Source organism: Convolutriloba macropyga, chromosome 11 (genome assembly GCF_964194025.1).
Source record: "Convolutriloba macropyga chromosome 11, txConMacr16.3, whole genome shotgun sequence".
Lineage (NCBI taxonomy): Eukaryota > Metazoa > Xenacoelomorpha > Acoela > Convolutidae > Convolutriloba > Convolutriloba macropyga.
The window spans coordinates 14,053,460-14,073,141 of NC_134478.1; the positions used below are offsets into that span (position 1 = coordinate 14,053,460).

At 37.5% G+C, this 19,682-nt stretch overlaps 2 protein-coding genes across 3 annotated transcripts in view; both read right to left on the reverse strand.

Moving 5' to 3' along the window:
• LOC142349618 (protein FRG1-like) overlaps nt 1-19,682 on the reverse strand; it is a 281,897-nt gene that overhangs the window by 66,592 nt on the left and 195,623 nt on the right. The window lies entirely within an intron of this gene.
• LOC142349198 (rhomboid-related protein 4-like) lies at nt 11,786-12,975 on the reverse strand. The gene has a single exon (XM_075400607.1). It carries the CDS (start codon nt 12,971-12,973, stop codon nt 11,891-11,893), a length of 1,083 nt encoding a protein of 360 aa, XP_075256722.1. The 5' UTR covers nt 12,974-12,975; the 3' UTR covers nt 11,786-11,890.

Below are 19,682 nucleotides of genomic sequence, written 5' to 3' on the forward strand. Positions count from 1 at the left end.
TGTAGTTTCATCAATACATTCACTAAAGGGCTTCAAGTAGTTGTCATTCAAGTTTAATTCATATCACTTAAGATTTAGAAAAAGAAATACTTTTAAAAAATTGGGAGCACGTTTCATTGGACTTTCAGTAGTAAACTACCGCCAATTAAGTTTGTTCACTGATCAGTTCAATTTGAATCGGAGCAATTTTTAACACTCAAAATTAGACAATCGTGAAAAACACAGGTTACTTGAAAAGTCAAATCACACAACCGAGCCAATATTTCAAAGCGAAATTGGCAAAATGGTCAAGCAAAAAAATTTTGCATAAAAAGATGCACAACAAAATTAGCGACTTCAAAATTCGCTTCAAAATGAACAAAATTAAGGATCTTTTCCGTTTGTGTCCCCAGCTTAGATGGGCACATATTATTTGCACCCCCCAGACCCACGTGCCATATTTTTACATGATAATTTACTATGTAATGGCACGTGCTCTGTAACTGGGGGGAGCATAACGTACAGGAGGGGGCGCAAAAGGAAAAGATCCAAAATTAGTATAAACAGCAAGGCTCGTTAACATGCGTTTGCAAACGATGCTCTGGCCAATAACGCAAAATCTTTTTTGTCGCTCAAAACTTAACTTTAAAAACAAAAATCTCGATTAGCACTGTACTTTTATTACAGTGTAATTAACACTTATTCAAAAACGAAGCCCTTCTTTCTACTTGATAAAGGATTTTTCATTTTTCATAGCTGAAATCAATTGCAAAAGATTTGCGTGTTTTATCTTGATCATCTCAGAAAAACAAATGTTTACCAGAAAATCAACCTCATTAAATTGACTTTTAGGCCCAAATATTAGATAAAAATTCTTTTTAACTACCAAGAATAACTAAGAGAGAAATTTATTTCTTCACAACTTACTTTAATAGACATGGGTGAAACGAAAATAAATTTATATAAAAACAAAGTTATTTATAGAGCTAAAATGCACAAAAGCTCTCACCTTCAACAAAAAACCTTCAAGAAGACATCTGTTTAATATACTCAAAGATTGCTTTCTTTTGGCCTGTGTTCAGTTTTCTAACATTCAGAAGTTTACGGCAATACTGTCGATCAAGAGAAATATAAGAGCAAAACAGATTTCATACAGACAGATGAAAATCAGAAAACTGTCTTCATTCATAAAACTGGCCAACTAAACAGAATCAATGGATTCTAACCTTAATTTATCAAAGAGGCTGGATTGATCATAGCCAGAAACTCTGATTTCAATGACTCGTCCAAGAAGATGAAATTCCAAAGATTAAGGGATTTTCCAATGATACCAATCATTACTTTCTGCACCAAATATACAGACCAGTCAAAATCGACAGTACAAAAACAGTTTGAGTATAAAGTTCCTCTCCACTACAAAGGTGTCAAAACTCAAATCAGTTGTAGCTCTGATCAGTCGACTCCCCATTTCTGAAAAGTGGTCTGACTAATCTTCGGGAAGTTGTCAATTTTCTCTGTTTCTCAAGACGAGTACGGTTGACCTGTTCGTTTAGCTCTTACACAGTTGAACTTTGGGAGTATCTCAAATGAAGCAGCGTATTGATTTAGTAAGAAATCATTTAAAGATTGCATAAAATTGATGAATTTTTTAGTCTGCGGCGATCACCACAAACTCACCGATGTAAAACTGCTATCACTATTCGGTGATTGCCCAATCTTAGTGTGGTTGCTATGACAACAGCCATTTCCACCGGCATAAATCGGCATCTTGGGGAAATATCCTAGCCTACTTCACAGCTTGAAATTTCCAGCGAAATCCTCCGTCAAACTTTTATAATGTGTGTCGCAATGGCAGACAGCTTGACAGTTTTTCAAGACGGGATCTTTGAGGCAATGTTTGGAATTAATCCAATGACCATGTTTGACATTAAATGCCGAGTGTTGAACTAAGTTCTTATCTGCGACGCTTACATTTGGAGGTAAGATTTTATTTCTATTACACAACCACAAAACGTAAACTTGAAAGTTAGGTTTGAACCTGGAATGAAGACAGGATTAACGTTTTCACAAGACGCTGTTCTCAATCAAAACATGAATTATTTCTCGCATTAGAAATGTCGTCATTATTTTAAGACATAAAATACACTGTCTATTGTATTTCGTACATGAAAAAAGGGAATAACATTGGAGACAGCAATTCCCATGTTAATAGAAATAAATATACACACTTCTGGGATCACGGTTACAAAATATTTGTTTTCGTTTCCTCGGTATAATAATGACCATATGCAACTACTATTTTGAAACCCCTATATTGTTATACAGGCAGGCACGTCAAAAATGACTAACCGAGAAGAAAACAAAAATAGAAGACATAAACCGACTAACGTCGGACAAATTGCTCTCGAACGACAGTCGGGGGAATTTAATTCAGAGGAGATGCAGTCTATATAATTTTCTATGGGTGCAATCGGAGGAAGAATAGACCAAACAAATGTCAACACAAGCTTCTGTGAAGAAACTAACTGTGCTTTTTGCATCGATAATCGGTTCTAAAGCCTTACAAGAGGAAGGGTTGGCCGATTCAAAATCATTATAAGCGTGCCAAAACTCAGACCTATACGGTTGAAAATAATCAACGAAACAGTTCCTACTTAAGATTCGAGAAAAAGTCCAGCATCATCTCGCAACAGATGACGTAGATCTTATTGATAATTTCACTGCCTCTTATTGCGATTCCTCCATTTGTTATCCTTTTGAACTCAATCAATTTGCGGTTAAAGCGCAACTCAAAGTCAGTGTCGAACAATTACCATGAAGTGACCATATACCGATCTAAGGATACCGATCATCTTGTGCTTTGATTTTGGAGCCTTTCCGGCTGCATAAATTGTCTTTGAAAACCGAGTAAATGAACCATTGATGTTGAAACTTTTTTCGAACGCTTAACACGTTTCTGGTAATTTTCTACTTCTGAAGGCTTGAATTGCCTCAATTCTCACGTGTACGAAAGTTAGGAACTTTTACGCCAGCCCTGCTTTTTGCTGTTCAGCCAATTTTTGCTCATGGATATCTTTTCCTGTGAGAAGCAATATAGATAGGCACCGTTAGCGGAAATTTAGAAAATTGAGGATTTTCAAATTCTGGACTTATCAGGCTTTATATACACCTAACTACTTGAAAATGAAACACATATATTACAAAAATGACATTGAACATATTCTTCAACTCTTCAACGCTAATCTCAAACTACCGCTGAATTTCGGGAAAAAAATATGGTAACAATTACATCTGGAGGAGAGAAGTGTTTCGGGTTCGAGAATATCTTTCCGCTTTTATATTTTGTTTTTCAACAGATGGCTAAAAATTGGCTGCTTATAACGCAGTTACTTCATCACGTTTTTTTTTCGTTTCTGAACTTGTAATCCTCCATCCATGGCAAACAGTAGCGTAGTCACCATATAACAGGTGGGCAGTTTTTTCATGAAATTTCGTTCCATAACCCATAATATGAATCGGGTGTTCAGCAGGGTGATCCGCTGGGACCGTAACTGTTCTCCTTGACGTTATGGCCAATCATACAGAAAATCAAGACGTCAGTTCCGGGTTTGTTACAGCACACTTGGTACTTAGATGATGGGTTTATTGCTGGGTCTGAAGACCAGAACAAACAAACGCTTGAAATCCTAGCCAATGAAGGCCCTGAGAGAGGCCTAATCTGGAGAAAAGACAAATGTGAGCTGTGGTCAATTAAAGATTTACCCTCCGTTGATCAGGCAGTAAAAAGAAATTTGGGAAACGGTTTTAAAGTTCTGGGTGCTGTAGTTGGTTCAAAAGACTTTGTCGCTTCTTGTTTGAAGAGGAGAGTTCAGAAAATTTTATCTATGCTGGACAATTTACATCACCTCAACGATCCTCAATGTGCATTGGGTATCCTTCGTTACTGTTTGGTAACTCCGAAACTAGTATACTCTTTACGAGCTAACACTCCATCAAACGAGATGCTCGAAGTATTGAGAAGTTTCGATGACGGCCAAAGAGAAGTGTTGGATCAAATTGTTGGTTCAATTATTGATGATGACGCATGGAAACAGTCTTCCTTACCTATCGGTTTGTCGGGACTAGGCGTCAGACAGTCACAAGAGCAATATAAAAGTGCGTTTGTGGGCTCAATTTTAGCCTCAGACGGGCTGGTCAACAAAATAACAAGTAGAAGTCCCTGAGAAAGTGACACTTTTAAAGAGTTACACCAGAGTTTGGAACCGTTCAATCCAATTTCGCACACACAAAAGAAGATCCAAGAAGCACTTGATAAAGAAAAACTTGCTGCCCTAATAAGAAATCAAACGTCAACCAGGGAAAGAGCAAGACTCCAATCACTATGCCTGCCTCATTCCGGCGCGTGGCTTGCCGCGCCTCCAATTCCCGCTATAGGTCTACACCTTTCGGCTAAGCAATTTCAAGTCCGTGTCAAGTACAGGCTCGGAATCGAGGTTTATGATCAAGATAGAAAATGTCCTTATTGCAAGTCAGGTATATTGGACACTTTTGGTGACCATGCAGTTACCTGCCATGGAAGGGGAGATGCGATTGCAAGGCACGATAGAATTCGCGATCGCATAGCTTCCGCCTGTTCAGCAGCTAATTTGTCTCCAGTAATTGAAAAACGCAATCTCATTGCGGAAAACAACTCACGCCCAGGAGACGTCTATCTGCCTTCTTGGAAATCGGGCCAATCTGCTGTTCTAGACATAACCGTGACTTCCTCTCTGCAACCGAACAATATTTCTCATGCGGCAGAGAAGTCTGGCTATGCAATTGAAGCTGCTGAAGATCGAAAATATGCTCAGTATGAAAATAGCTGTGCTCAACAAGGAATTTTGTTCGTCCCTCTGGCAATCGAAGTTTTGGGCGGTCTGTCGAGGACTCTGAAGAAGGCCTTACTGCGCATGTCGTTGTTAGCTGATAACAGAAATTATCAGTCAGTGGGACAATCCATTGCCTTCGACAGAGCAGTTCAGTCACTTTCTGTTGTCATCATACGAGGATCAGCTAATATGCTGTTGTCGCGAGCCCGGTAGTTGAACGCAGCAATTAGTTGAACTTGTCCGATAATCAGCGACCCGATTGTGTGGGACGCAATGTGAAGATAACTTTTCCTAGATGCTTCTGTTGAGCTGAATCAATCTGTTGATGAATTAGAAACAAGCCCGAATTTTTATTGAAATCACCCAATGAGAGGGTGTCTTTTCGTAAGCAATGTCATCCAACAGTAGGGTACTTGAGCTCAGTTCATTAATGCGAGGAAATTAAAAAAAGAGAGAGTTAAAAGGCTGAGGGAGAGAGGAAGAAACGTCAGAGATCGGAGAAAACATTAAGATTGGCAATAAGATATAATCAGCAAACATTTAAATTTTAGATCAATATAAACCAAGATTAATTGATAATGGAGACCACGCAGATTGCACCCATAATACCGAGAGTTTGGTACAGATTTGGAATATGTTCGGAGAAAGATGAAGACTTTAAGTTACAATCGGCGCTGCGATCCAACCTGCCAGAGTCAGGGACTGAATCCCTCATTAAATGTTTTGAATATTCTGCTGAGTATTTTACAATACCTGTTACTGCTTCAAAACTGAAATTTCTCCTTCGGTGGGAATCGTTTATGTAAGTTCTACAACCCAACTTCAAAAAGCTATTACTTAGCACACGTTAGCTGCCTTAAAATGCCCATGAGAACACCGTCAAAACAAGAGTAACTCTTGCCCGGACCTGCTTGAGTCTGAACAAGGTTTCTGACTACGAATGCAAAAAATTTGATCCAGGACTTCATCAAAAAGGTAGACTTCCAGTAGATGTGTAGACTGTTGGAGGTGCACAGAGCCCCCCAAAGAACGGCGAAGATTACCCAAAGCGCATTGGGGTTCCTCCAAACCCCATATTTTTTTTAAAAAACAAGGTCTTTTCAATGCTCTTTTCAGGCAACAAATTTGCATGTTCGATTGATGAACCAAGAACGTTAAAACATCCAGTTAGGCTTCGTTTCACTTCTCGGTTCTCCATCAGGTAAGTCCGATGTTGGTCAAAGCTCGCATTTTCCATTTCTGAACCATCCTGAAGTAGAATTTAGTGTCCCATTAATTGAGCCTCAGTCACGGCAACAAGACCGATCTAAGTATAGTATCTGGATCCATTTCTCTATTTTCCAATATGATTGGAGTTGAAGTCAAAGAGAAAAGAAGTAGCTCAAACGGATCACCATGCAGACCACCGCATTCTTATTGAAATGTGAAGTTACTATAAAACTCAGGTAAGAAATTAGAACAACAAAAATTTTGCAAAAAGATGCAAACCAGAGATATATTCATTGACAGCAATAAAGAATTGGGAACGTTCAATAGAACTGTACATGTTTCGGAAATTAATTTGTAGATTCCATTGCTCGAATAGACATTAAACTCTAAATTAGTCCGAGTACCTAAACATAAACCACCTGATGACACAAATTCCTTTTGATCGACAGCAAGGCAATTTAATTTAGATGGAGCTGTAGACCAAATATATTTTTATGGGTGCAAAAAATTCCAACTAGGGCGGGGTTCGATCCTGCGAAAATCAAGAAGTCAGGCGTAAAAAAGTCATTCAGGTGTGAAATTGAAAGAACGTCCTAGAACAGAAACGCTCAAATAAATTTGCACAAAAAGAAGACCAACATGTTTACAATAACTGCTTCAAACTTCGTTCGAGAGCAAATAATTACTTCTGCTGCCGTATCGAAACCAACTGCTAATTGGCATGCATTAAACAATACTTCGGCTTTTGTTTTCTTCGTTAGCCATTGGGCTATGAGTTGTCGTCTCGGCACATTAATAAGTGCAATTGTATGCACAGTACCTTTCTTTTTAGGCCAAACAGTCAGTGAAGGGCTACACGCACCCTTTTGTGCGCAATTCTTTTGCATATGTTGTTTCACTATCAACTACATTTAGCTTACCGTCATCACAGGTGAGAATGTATAGAATTGTACTTCATTGTTAAGGGAAAGATGGATACAAAAGCTTAATAAAGCTTTAGAAGATTGAGGTGCTAAAAATTTCTTTGCGTAACTAAATACTTTGTATAAGTATCTCGTAACCTTCCGGAATACGTTTTTTTTTCAGTTTTCATTAGTTCATTTATTCTCTAGCGCTTTATAACACCAGGCATGCACATAAAACAGTGTACACAATTCAGATACGCGAAAAGAATTTAGCTTGTGTTAAAACGATCTGGTAAGAGCCCACCGATCTTGTTTTAAATTTTCTTCGTCTTAGGAGATTTGCTTGCAGTACTTAAAATGTTCATCAAAATGAACGAGTTTAGGGCTGTTCGCAAAAAATTGGTTTAACCACACCTTCAAAATTGTTTTTTTTTTCGAAGTACTGTAAAAAATATGAATCATTTCATTTGATTTCTAAAATGAACCGTTGAAGCTCATTCTAGACAGGCCAAATAAATGTAGCCTTGCGACATAAACAAAACACAAAAAAGACCATCAAGACAGCCGGCAAGTTATAAAAAAATAGAAATCGTTTTTCCGAGATAATTTTTAGTCCTTAATAAAAGGAGGGTAATGTAAGTTCGCACATAAAGTTCCGAACCACCATTAGCAAAACAATTTAACATAATAAATTAACGTCGCGCTAATTGCTCTCCAACGACCAACCAGCAGTTGGCGTCGGTAGTAGCCAGCAGGGGCTTAGTGCTGCTAGCTTAAATCGGCAGGCGGAGGGTGGACTGGGTGTGAGTGGTGAATTGTATACTTATAGACTAGTAAGGCGCAAGGCTTTAAGAGAGCTGCTCAGCCATTTAATTCACTTCGGGCTTTATCGGTTTGTACTGTTTTAAGGACAAAAAAAGAGAAACGTCACATGAAAAATTGACAAACCGAAAAATCTTTTAAAAAGACCGCAATACTAAAATAATTGCAATAAAATTCGTTCGAATAAGATGCTTCAAAAATGACTGAGCACGAAAAACATCCTAAAGCGTCGAAAACTGTCTCTTCGTAAACAAGATTAGAACAATTATTGCATTATTTTATGGGGTTTTATTTTCAGAAACTCGTGCCAATATTCAGCAGCTCCAACAATTTCCTGGCCTACTTTCTGGCGAGTTCCTAATTCAGAATCTGATTCTATAAATTCATTGGCAAAGACTATCTTGCAGAGAAAGAGAACAGACGCAAGTCATTTTTTTTGGAAAATCACAATTGTGAAAAATTTTCATCCCAAATGAGTCACTCTTCTCTTAGAGAAGAGCACATGGCTGGCCCGATATAAGTTCCAAATCATTCCCGGTCCGTAAACTCAAACCGAATACCTATAAGTATAGAAAATTTATTCTCGACTAAAACAAAAAACTAAAATTAGAAAATTTGGGACCTCATTCTGCATAGTCAAACTGACAACTTAAACAAGCTATCAGAAAGTAGTAAATTAAAAGCCAAACAACTACTTTACCCTTTGTTTAAACTAGAAGCTAAGTTGCTGAAAGATACAATCTGGCGATAACCATGTTTAGATCAAAAGACAATTGATCTATGTGTTATCAAGATACCATCTTAGCTAAAAAAATTTTGTATTAAAAAATTGCGATTCCAATTTGCGAGTACCAAAAAGCCTCTGACTAATGAAATAATTAGACAACGGATGTAGCACGCTAGAGGACGAAACAAATCTGCTACAACAAGCAATTTACTCTGAGAACTATTTATGCTTGAGAAAAACCTTAATGCTCCCAGTTAAATATTTCTCTGAATTAGTATTTGTTCATACTTAGGGTAGTGATTCCAATTCACAAAAAAACTTGAAAATTCTGAAAAAAATTTAGGGACAATTAAGCAGACCAATTGAAAACGATAGAGGTTTCGTGCGATCCCTATATTTCACATCGCTAAATTTGTTTTCTGTAATTATTGCTGAAGACGTCAATCAACAACCCGAATTTTGCTAGAAAAAAATTGAAATTTGATTTCATTTAGTGAGCAATCGTAAAAGCTTTATAAATTACGGATTTGCCGTTTGTGTGAACAAAAGTCAGCAAAAAAAATTCATCAAACGATCACAAAACACGATATCAACAGTAGTCACTTCATCGGCTATTTAAAGCAATTAGTATTGGATCGAAATGCAGGTGTCCGGAATATTAGCCGATGTAAAAATTATCCGAAAAAGTCAAAAGTAGGAAAATTAGAGAACTAATTGCTGAGATAATTGCTGTAAGCAAACATAAATGGGACGCGCAATTATCTAACTCACAAACACATGAAATTAACGCATTTGGTCATGTTTCGGCGGACTATGGGACTTGATATAAATCTATCACAACCGAACAAAATATCACGGGCAAACATGTTATTCTCGCGATAAAATTGTGCCTCAATTCTGATTGGTCAATGTCTCCTTTTCGGCTAATATTCCATTCGGCTAATATTCACGGCACCCGAAATGCAGCTTAAAACTACAATAGTATCACAAAATAATAAAATCGCTATTAAAAAGAACAAATAGCAGGGTTCTGCAATTAGAGGAGTACACATACAAAACTAGACGGATCAATAAATTGCCTTTAATTAAATGATAAAATTTTTAACTGTCTAATCTCAATTTGAACTCACTATTAACGAGCCTTGGTCTCAATAAAACCATTTTCGTAATGAAGCAATTCTACTGATTAAGGCCAAGATCACATTCAAAGGCTTTACAGATAACTTCCCTTCATAGAAATTGGAGAAAATTGTCCTTCGTTCCTCAATCTAAGCCGAACATAAGAATTCATACAGAACATCATCAGCTCCATTTATAGACAAAAAGAGTAATAAAATATTGAGTAGGTAAAACAATTGATCTGGCTAACTAAATGGGAAAAGGGAGCATCACTTTAGCAAAATTCTCTTCAGTTGCTACGATACAATTTTTTATTCCATCGTGGCAGAATTTAGACAAAGAAGTGCCTTCAGATATGGTTGGAAACACGATCAACATCAACCTGTGAATATGGCGACACATCCCATATATATTATCTAACAGCTGGCAGATTGCCAGAAAATAGCCATAATAGCTTCGTAGATCTGCAGTCTCAAAAAAACAGTGAAAAAGACAGACCAAAATAAATCGTCTGTTCATTGAAGGCTGATATGTAAAATTTTGATTAAAAATCTGTATAAGTTATTGCTGTCTCTATTAGCTGATCTCAAATAGCCCTCATTTAGAGTGACACACACCCATTTGACCTTATCTCTTTGAATTAAAGTAAATAAAAGTCAATTTCAAAGTGAGGAAGTCATTTTTGAGAGTGAAGTGGTAAGTCAAGTGTGACCAAAAATTTAATCACGCGCATGAACAAAAAACGAGAAATGACGTCACACATGCAATTCAGTTGAAATTGCATGAACGAATGAACAAAAAGTGGCTGTGACGTCATATGGTCGTAACAAAAATCATGACGACGAAATAAAAAAAAAACATAGAAGGACAAGTCCTGACGTACAATTCAAAGAATTTTCATTGACTAAACAGAAAACTAGATCTAGAATGGACTATGAATGGATAGGTAAAACCAAATCCGATCCAAAAAAACGAAAAAACAGTAAAAATCAAAGTCAAATTGCCGCATGTGAACAAAAAACCACTAAATCATGAAAATGTGTGAACAGATCTTAAAAAAAAGACAGCGCCCAAATACAATTCAAATTCTTTGAATTGTAAAAAAACCAAGAGAAGGTCAATAATAGCCCAAGCTATCGCTGTGCGGCTATTAAAAAGGAGGCCAAAACGACATGAGACATGAAATGCGCCAACCTACTCAATGAAGTTTATGATGATATCGAAGCTGCGCCGAATTCAGACTTTCCAACAGTATATCATCGCAGATAGTACCACAACGGACTTTGATACTCAATTAAATATTTCAGAAATGATGCTTTTTACTGACTTTCCTAAAACTTTTGATATAAAAAATAGGTAGTCTCCCGAGAGGTGCCCTAAAAGAACAGGATTCATCTTTTCGCCAGACCATCAATAAGAGAACGCACAAAAATTGTTTAGAATGTCCATTTTTGCACTTTGATCTTCTCCTTAACTGAAGAGCATATTCATCAACGTTGTAAGCCAAGAAGAGGTAGGCCGCAAGATCAGTGGGGAAAAAGAGCCTTCAAATTCTGACGTGAATACTTGCAAGGCAAGACGTATCTTCGAGTTTATGCTGAGCTTGATAATCTGCCTCCACCGAACGCGCACAGTGCACTGGGAGATGCTTTATTTTAATGGACCTTTTTTCTTTCTATGTGCAGAAAACGCAATCTAATCAAAAGGCAATGTCTTTCAATTAATTTTAAATTCTGTGGAAGAGTGATTTAGATCACTCTAAAATCAAGCATTCACGTAAAGTTCCCTCAAAAAAGGTAAATTGGTCAGTAACATACGAAGAACAAATATAACCGCCTAGTCTGCGGCGATTTGCTCTCAAACAACCGAACGACAAGCGGTTAGCTTCGGTTGTAGCCAGTTTTAGGTTTTAGACTGAGACTATCATTAGGAGGAGGGGTGAAGCCCGGGGGGGGGGGGGGGGGGGGGTCGGTTGCGAGGAGTTAGGGATGCAATGAGCTGAGTGCATTGGGGTGACGTGAGTGGGCAATTAACCAGAAGAGACCAGAAACACTTCGGAAACTTCCTTTTCGAAAAATTAACAACGTTTCAATTTATGTGTTTTGAAATTATGTTTGTAAATTTTCAGAGCTCAGAAACCCTTCGAAGAACCAAAATTGGTAAATAATTAACTTTAAACTAACCATTCCAATAGAATATATTCCTGTACAGCAAATACAAAATTAAAATTTAAAAGTTGATAATATATGGTTCTTGATTCATCAAGAATAGCGATTTAATCTCTGCTGTCGAACAAACCCTATATCAGGATACCTTGTAGATGATGACCCTCCGGGAGATAAATCTTCTTCGGGTGGAGCTGACGGTTCCTGGTTGTAGTTATAACCACTCAAATCTGGGTATACTCTATTCGTCGGTGCCCTCTGTCTCGGAGGCTCAGGTCTTTGAGATGACATACTATCTCGCATGGCCCAATCCATTTGGTCTGATTCGGACATTCCAGCAGTATAAGGGCTACGATTGGCGTAATTATTTGAATCGTTTCGACCTTGGTATCTGGGTGCAGAATATCCAGATCCGGTTGTACCACTATTGTTGAAGTATTGCCGTGGTGGACCACCGTACCAGACAAATTCAATGTTTCTGCTTATTGTTTTAACAGCGTACTTCAAAGGTCCTTTTACGTATAAAAGCCCTGTTAGAATTCCAGCAAGGTGCCCTACGAAAGATACATTGGGAACCAAAATTTGAATCAGAACGAGTTCGAACCAGAAGGCAGCTCTTGTTGGAACGGTCAAAAACAGCACTCTAGAATAGCTACCTTCGGAAGCATCATAATACGACATAAGAACTTTTAGCGCAAACAGAACTCCAGAAAACCCAGCAGCACATTGAGAGAGATATGAAATATCTTCTAAGATCTCTGCTGCTGCATATGAAAGTGCAATCGTAATAACGGGAGAGATGACAACAAATGACAATAAGGTGATTGTAAATCGTACCGGTCCGAAACGATTTTCTAGTTTCCGGCCTTTCCAAATTAGGCTACTCATATTGTAGTACAAATGCATATCAGAAGTATGATACCACGGTGATAGAAATAGACGCTGCCATTCTTTTAAATACCACACCTGTGTAAATCCAACACATGCTTTACCAACTGGGACAATGAAATCCGGTGGAAAATGCAAATAAATGGCACAGTTTGCAATAAGAGTAAGTAATGTTACAATTGGTATGTTGTCAATTCCAACTTGCATCACTTGTAAAGCCAAAAGAAGCAGTCCAAGCTCTCCTCGACTCTGCTGGTGCCCTGAACGGCGAGCGAACCGATTACGAAACATTCAACCTAAAAGGACAAACAGATAGTTCAGTTACCAATCTTTCTTTTCGATATTTAGCGATAGGGACTTTATACCACCCATTCCTCGAAAATATGGACCCTTAGTAATAGGCAAATCAATAATCAAACGGCAAAGAAAGCAAGTTTAAACTCCTCCACAACCTCAGACAGGAGCTGTATGAGAAGCAGGACAAGTTGTGACGGCGCTTGGATATATCACTATTACGTAGTTACAAATCAAAACATATCTGACAGATTGCTAGAAAATAGCGACAATAGCTTCGCAGATGTGCAGTAAAAAGGCAGACCACAAAAAATTACTCTTTCCATTAAAGTCTAATTCCTTCAGATTGCGAACAGTTCAGAGTTGTGATAATATCGTAATGAAAAATGAAGAACTAAACAAAGAAATTTTGGATATGAGGAAAAAAAGGGAAGTTACCGGTTAAGTTTTACGAAGCTTTAAGGTCCACTGGAGCACAACCGGCAAGGTTGTATGGATTAGCTAAAGTACACAAAAAAGAAACCACTCTGAGACCTGTTCTCTCTATCCCGGGAAGTTGTTACGATAAACTTAACAAGTTTCTAACACCCTTTTTCCAAAAGTTTGAAGGAGCAAACATAGAAACTAACACCAATGACGCACGAAAGACTCTGGAACAAATCAAAGTTGAAAAAGAAACAAAATCATTAGATTTGAAAAAATTTATACACCAACGTTCCCGTAAAGGAAGCAATTAACATTGCCCTGCGATCGCTTTATGCTAGGGACGATAAACCAGACATACCTAGAACAACAATGAAACGTCTGCTTGAATTAGCCGTCATAAACGTCAATTTCAAATGCAATGAAAATTGGTACTGTCAGAAAGACGGGTTGCCAATGGGTGCGTCCTTGGCGGTGATTTTGGCAAACCTTTGGATGAAATTGTGGCAAACCTTTAGTTCTAAATTCAAAACTAACACACAATCTAGCACTTGTCGCAATTGCGAACACCATGTGACTGCACGTTCCAGGGGTGTTCAGTGTGAAGTTTGTAATAAATGGTTCCACGCAAAATGTCAGCAAATTAGTAACGCAGAATATGATAGTATGGAAAACCAGCTCTGGATGTGCTCATCCTGTCGTGAAAATGATCAGACTGAAATTAACCATTAGTCCGAAACTAGTTTTTCTAAGATATGTCGACGATATTGTGAGAACAGTTAGAGGTGACACCAAAGAGCTGTTAGACGCGTTCAATAACCTCCATCCAAATCTCCAATTTACATTAGAAACAACAGATGATATAAACAGTTTGCAATTTCTGGACATGTCAATTAACGTACAACCGAAAGGGAAAATTTTTTGCACATGGTATCAAAAACCATCGGATACTGAAACAATTTTGAGCTATCGTAGCTGTGCACTCCTACAACATAAGAAAAACATAATACAGGGAATAATACACCGCCTGTTCCGAGCCACCAGTAATTAAAAAAAATGAAGAAATTGGGGAACGTAATCAATATACTAGGCATTGGGTAGGGATTATTGTCAAGGATACAATTAATCAGCTGCTAAGGAAAGAACAAAGAAAATGACATAGATATAACGCGGGTGTAGCCGTAAAACAAAAAGAAAAAAAGTGAAACAACAATTTGTATTACAGTACAGACGCAACATCTCTAATGAATTTGTATAGAAGCTGAACAAAACTCATCCTGTACAGACAATTTTCACCACTCGGAAATTTATGAGATGTTTACCTAGCCTCAAGTCTAGCTTTGATAAGGATCTCAAATCCGACGTGGTTTATGAACTCTTTTGTAATTGATGCAAATCCATCTATGTAGAGCAGACATGCCGACATATTACCGCAAGAGTTGCAGAGCATAACAAGGCGGACCCACCGTTGGGAGTACATGCAACCGAGTGCAACGGTGAGAAAACAGCTTTCCAGTGGAAAACATTAGACCAATGCAGCAACCAATCTAAGTTGATGACACTAGAGGCGCTCTCTATAAGAACACTGAAACCAGCCATCAACACTCGCGACGAATACCGAACAAGCAAATTGATACTGGAAACTCAGTTTGGAGATGAAAATCCAACTAGAAAGACACGTTACGAAACGAAAATTTTACCTTAACATTTGAACAAAACCAGAGTGAGTTTAAAGCAATATATATAGGTTTTTTTAATAAAAAACATGTCGATATGCATCTGCTACATCAACTCGAAAATGTATATTCACTCAGATGTGAAAATTTTGTTGATACGATGGTCGATATGTAAAAAGTCGTTTTAAATTTCTTTGAATGATTTAGTGATTTGCATTTTATTTTCTGGCTTTTCATTTTATTATTTTGTATTGTTTATAACCTGACGATGAACTCAGATTTCGAAAACGTTCGTAAGTAAATTTTAAATTGACAATCCTTTTTTAAATCTTGATTAAAGTCTAAGTTGATTCTTTTAAACGCTTGCGTTAGCATGTTCTATTAAGTGTTTGTTTATTCTTTGTTTCAGATCTCCGGAGCAATAGTGAATTCGATTTTGCTGTACCCTTCGTAAAACGTATGTGCACAAATTCAACTCAGATCTATTTTTCGTTGCTCGCATTTAGCTTTATTTTGATCTGCCAAGTTTTTATTATCAAATATGAGCAAAAATACGCCACATTTGTAAAGAATGCACCGGGAAAAAAAGCAACACGATTTTAAAAATGGAATCGACTGATAATACAGCTCTGAATGACCAACTTAAAGAACTCCATGAAAAAATCTCAAACTTTGCGTTTAATATAGAGCAAACTGACATATCTCTGGATAACATGCAAAAGGAGATGAAAAGTCTCAAAAACCCAAATGAATCTTACGCAAGTGTTGTGGGAGCAAACAACGCCGGAAAACTAGTATAAAAGCCACAGACTTTCAACCAAAACTCTCGGATTTAGAATTAGGGGAGCTAATGAGTAAAAATCCAAGGAGGCTGCTGACAGAATGCAAGAGGACCTCTGCAATGTAGAACAAATATTTGAGCACCTAAACATCGAGTTTAGAAAAATCACCAAAGTTGCGAGACTTGGAAAATGCAATTCTGAAACAAAAAGAGAAAGAGTAATCTTTGTCCATACAGCAAGCGAACTTAGTAGAGATCTCATCCTGAAATCAGTCAGCCGCTTGGAAGTATATAAGTGCAACATTAGATCAATTTATATCAGTCCTGAATTGTCACCCGAGGACGCACAAAAAGAAAACAAAGCTTTTATGAAAAGGCGAGAACTGATCACTAGCGGAATAGATTCAAAATTGCTACATATTCGGCATCTTGAACTCGAGAACAAAGAAAGCGACAATTGTGTTATCATTATAAAACGTCAATGAAGAAAGTCAAACGAGTAAAAAATGACTACATAGAAGCGCAAAGTACTCAACGTCAATGCTCAAAACCCACTAGATCTAAACAGGCGGACAAGTTTCGCTAATAGTCTTTCAACGTGCCACTATGACATTGTGTGCATAACAGAAACATGGTTAATTGCTGATGTCACCAACGAAGCACTAATTCTACTCTCTTATTTTATATATCAAAAACATAGGAAAATCATTGACTTCAAAAGTAAACATGGTGGAGTTCTAAATGCTGTAAAATCATCCCTTAAACACAAAAATGTGGATATTTCTTTAATCCATGATGACACTAAAAAGCAAGTTGAAAAATCTAATCTCAGTTTGAAACTGAAGTATGAAAAACTAGAAGTAGAGGTTCGTAAAGCGATTGTTAATGATCTCTCAGTTTATGAAACCAAAATTTTTGAAAGCCGACAATTCAGCAAAATACAAAAAGATTTTTCATCAATTCGCAAAAATCCACACGTACCTCCTAAATGTTTTGGAAGGGTATGGGGCTAACCACAGAGAAACCAAAAGCTGAGAGCTTCAACTTTTTCTTTGCCAGCCTCCTTAATCAAAATACAGAAATACCGACAGCATGCTCATAACAAAATCATAATTTCATCAAAGTTGATTCCACAAAAGTCAAAAACCTGCTCAAAGATCTTAATATCCACAAGTCTACTGGACCAGACGGCATTGGAAATTTACTGCTGAGAAATTGTTGTAATTCAATTACAAAATCAGTCACATTCTTGTACCATACAATGATGAATAAGGAAACCTATCCTACATATTGGAAAATAAGCCAAATAAGACCCATTTTCAAAAACTCTAATGAATCAGATGTAACTTGCTACCAAACCATAAGTCTTTTGAACTGCATGTCCAAGGTACTCGAGAAAAAAATAATTGATGATAAATACGAATTGATGAAAAAAATAATTGATGAAATAAAACTAGGAAGACACAAACTCTGTGAAAATCAATCTTCCTTCAAAAAAAATCGATCGGCATCTTTGCAGTTACTATTATTTCTCGACAGAGTGTACAAAAGATTTGATAATGAAGCAATCAAAGACCTAAGTATCTTATATCTCGACTTTGCAAAAACTTTTGACACTGTACCACATAATATTCTGATAAAAAGCATTGGCGTTGGAGGGAAGTTAATTTGATTGATATCGTCGTATCTAACGAATTGGAAACAATATGTGAAAATCAACAATGAGGTACTTGATTTAATAGAAGTCACCAGTGATGTCCCACAGGGTTCTGCATTAGGACCTCTCTTCTTCATTATTTTCATCAACGACTTACCTGGACACCTAACTGAAGTAATTTGCTATGGCTTTGCTGATGATATTAAACTCATAAGTGAGAAGCAATGCAATACTGAAATCGCAGTTTCAGGTTTGTCAACTTGGTGCAAAGAAAATCTAATGAGGCTAAATTATAACAAAACTCACCTCTTGAAAATCAAGGGAAATAACGGCGTCTATTGACAACCATAAACTAGATCAAGTAAAAAATCAGCGAGACCTTGGGCTCCAAGTTTCAGAAAACCTAAACTTGAATGAAAACTGCTCCTTTAGAAAACGAAAAGTTTCATGTGTTTTTTTCAAGCTTAAAAGAAATATGTCTCAAAATTGAGAACAAAACATTAAATAGAACGCTTATTTAGGTTTCGTTGTACCGAGAGTTACTTTTTTCTCACCGGCATGGTTTCCGAATAAGTCGCAATGGAAAGTAATTGAAAAGTTACCAAAATTTGCCACAAAATGGATTTTGAGCGAAAAGCAGAGCAATAAACAGCAACTTGTTACCTTGAATTTGTTGCCTCTCAGCCTTTATTATTAAATGCACGACTTATTATACATTATTGCTTAAACCAATGTAAATACGACGTTAAACTATCAAACTCAGACAGTATCCAGGAAAGTACCAATCGTCAACATAGCCGAGGAGAACTAAAAATAAACAAAAATCGATTAGTAAGAGCCGACGAAAACGTTTTCCACCGGACAAACATTCTCTACAATTTAGTGCTCAAAGATTTTCAAATTATTGTAGAAGCCTAATTAAAAATACAGTGTCAAAAATTTGTTGGCATTAGGTCTGCAATCAATCCACACAGGAAAACAAATGCACTTGGCGCATTGTATGCAAGTGTGGAAACTGCAACTTTAATCAAAAAATTATGAATCTGGACAATTGAATGGGAGCAATACCCTGAAGAACGAACTTCGAAGCCTAATCTACTACTACTACTGCTACTACTGCTACTACTACTACTACTACTACTACTACTACTACTACTACTACTACTACTACTACTACTATTTTTACTACTACTACTTTTACTACTACTACTACTACTACTACTACTACTACTACTACTACTACTACTACTACTACTACTACTACTACTACTACTACTACAACTACTACTACTAATACTACTGTTTCAACACTTTAATTCCAAATATGAAATAAAGGCGCGGTTGGCAACAAATACAAACAAAACAAGAAGAGTTATTGGTTTGGTTATTCTGTGAAGTGCTGTACGACGAAATTGTTGAAGGCAATCTTTGACCCGGTTGCTGCTTTCTCCTGCAATCTGGTGAACGATACTTTGTTTCGTACACAGTCTCCTTCGATTTGAATCATCCACGTTTTCCGTTGCCCCCCAGGAGCGCGTCTAGCATGGACGTATTGATCGGGCGGGTCCCAATCGAAGGCACTGCGGGCTAATCTTCCTGGTTCCATTCTCTGGATGTGTCCGTACCATTTTATCCGTTTGAGCATGATCATCGTGGATAGTTGGGGCATTCGTGATCTTGACATAATTTCTTCGTTCGTTGCTTTCTCCAGATATGACACACGTAGAATTCTCCGAAGACAACCACAGTGGAAACTCTCAAGTTTTCTCTCCATTAATTTCGAAAGAGTCCAAGTCTCTGAGCTGTACTGCACGGCTGATAAAACGAGTGCTTTGTACAAATTGCACTTGAGATGCACGCTGAGCTGCTTGCTCTTCCAGAGATTTTGGAAGTTAGCAAACCGTTGTTTACCTTCTGCAAGTTTGCAATTGACTTCCTGCAGGTCTCCATGATTGAGGCTGACATATGATCCGAGATACTTGAACGCTTCTATGTTTTCAAACTCGTTTCCGAGAACATCTTGTACTTTGCAGGAAAACACGCGTGTGGCAACTGCTTTAGGTTTGCCACAGTATCTCGATTGGTGAACTTTTCGGCCATTGACTGTTTTGAACTTTCTTTCACACTTGTCACAGGTAAGGCTCGCCTCTAGTTGCTCGAACTTTGACT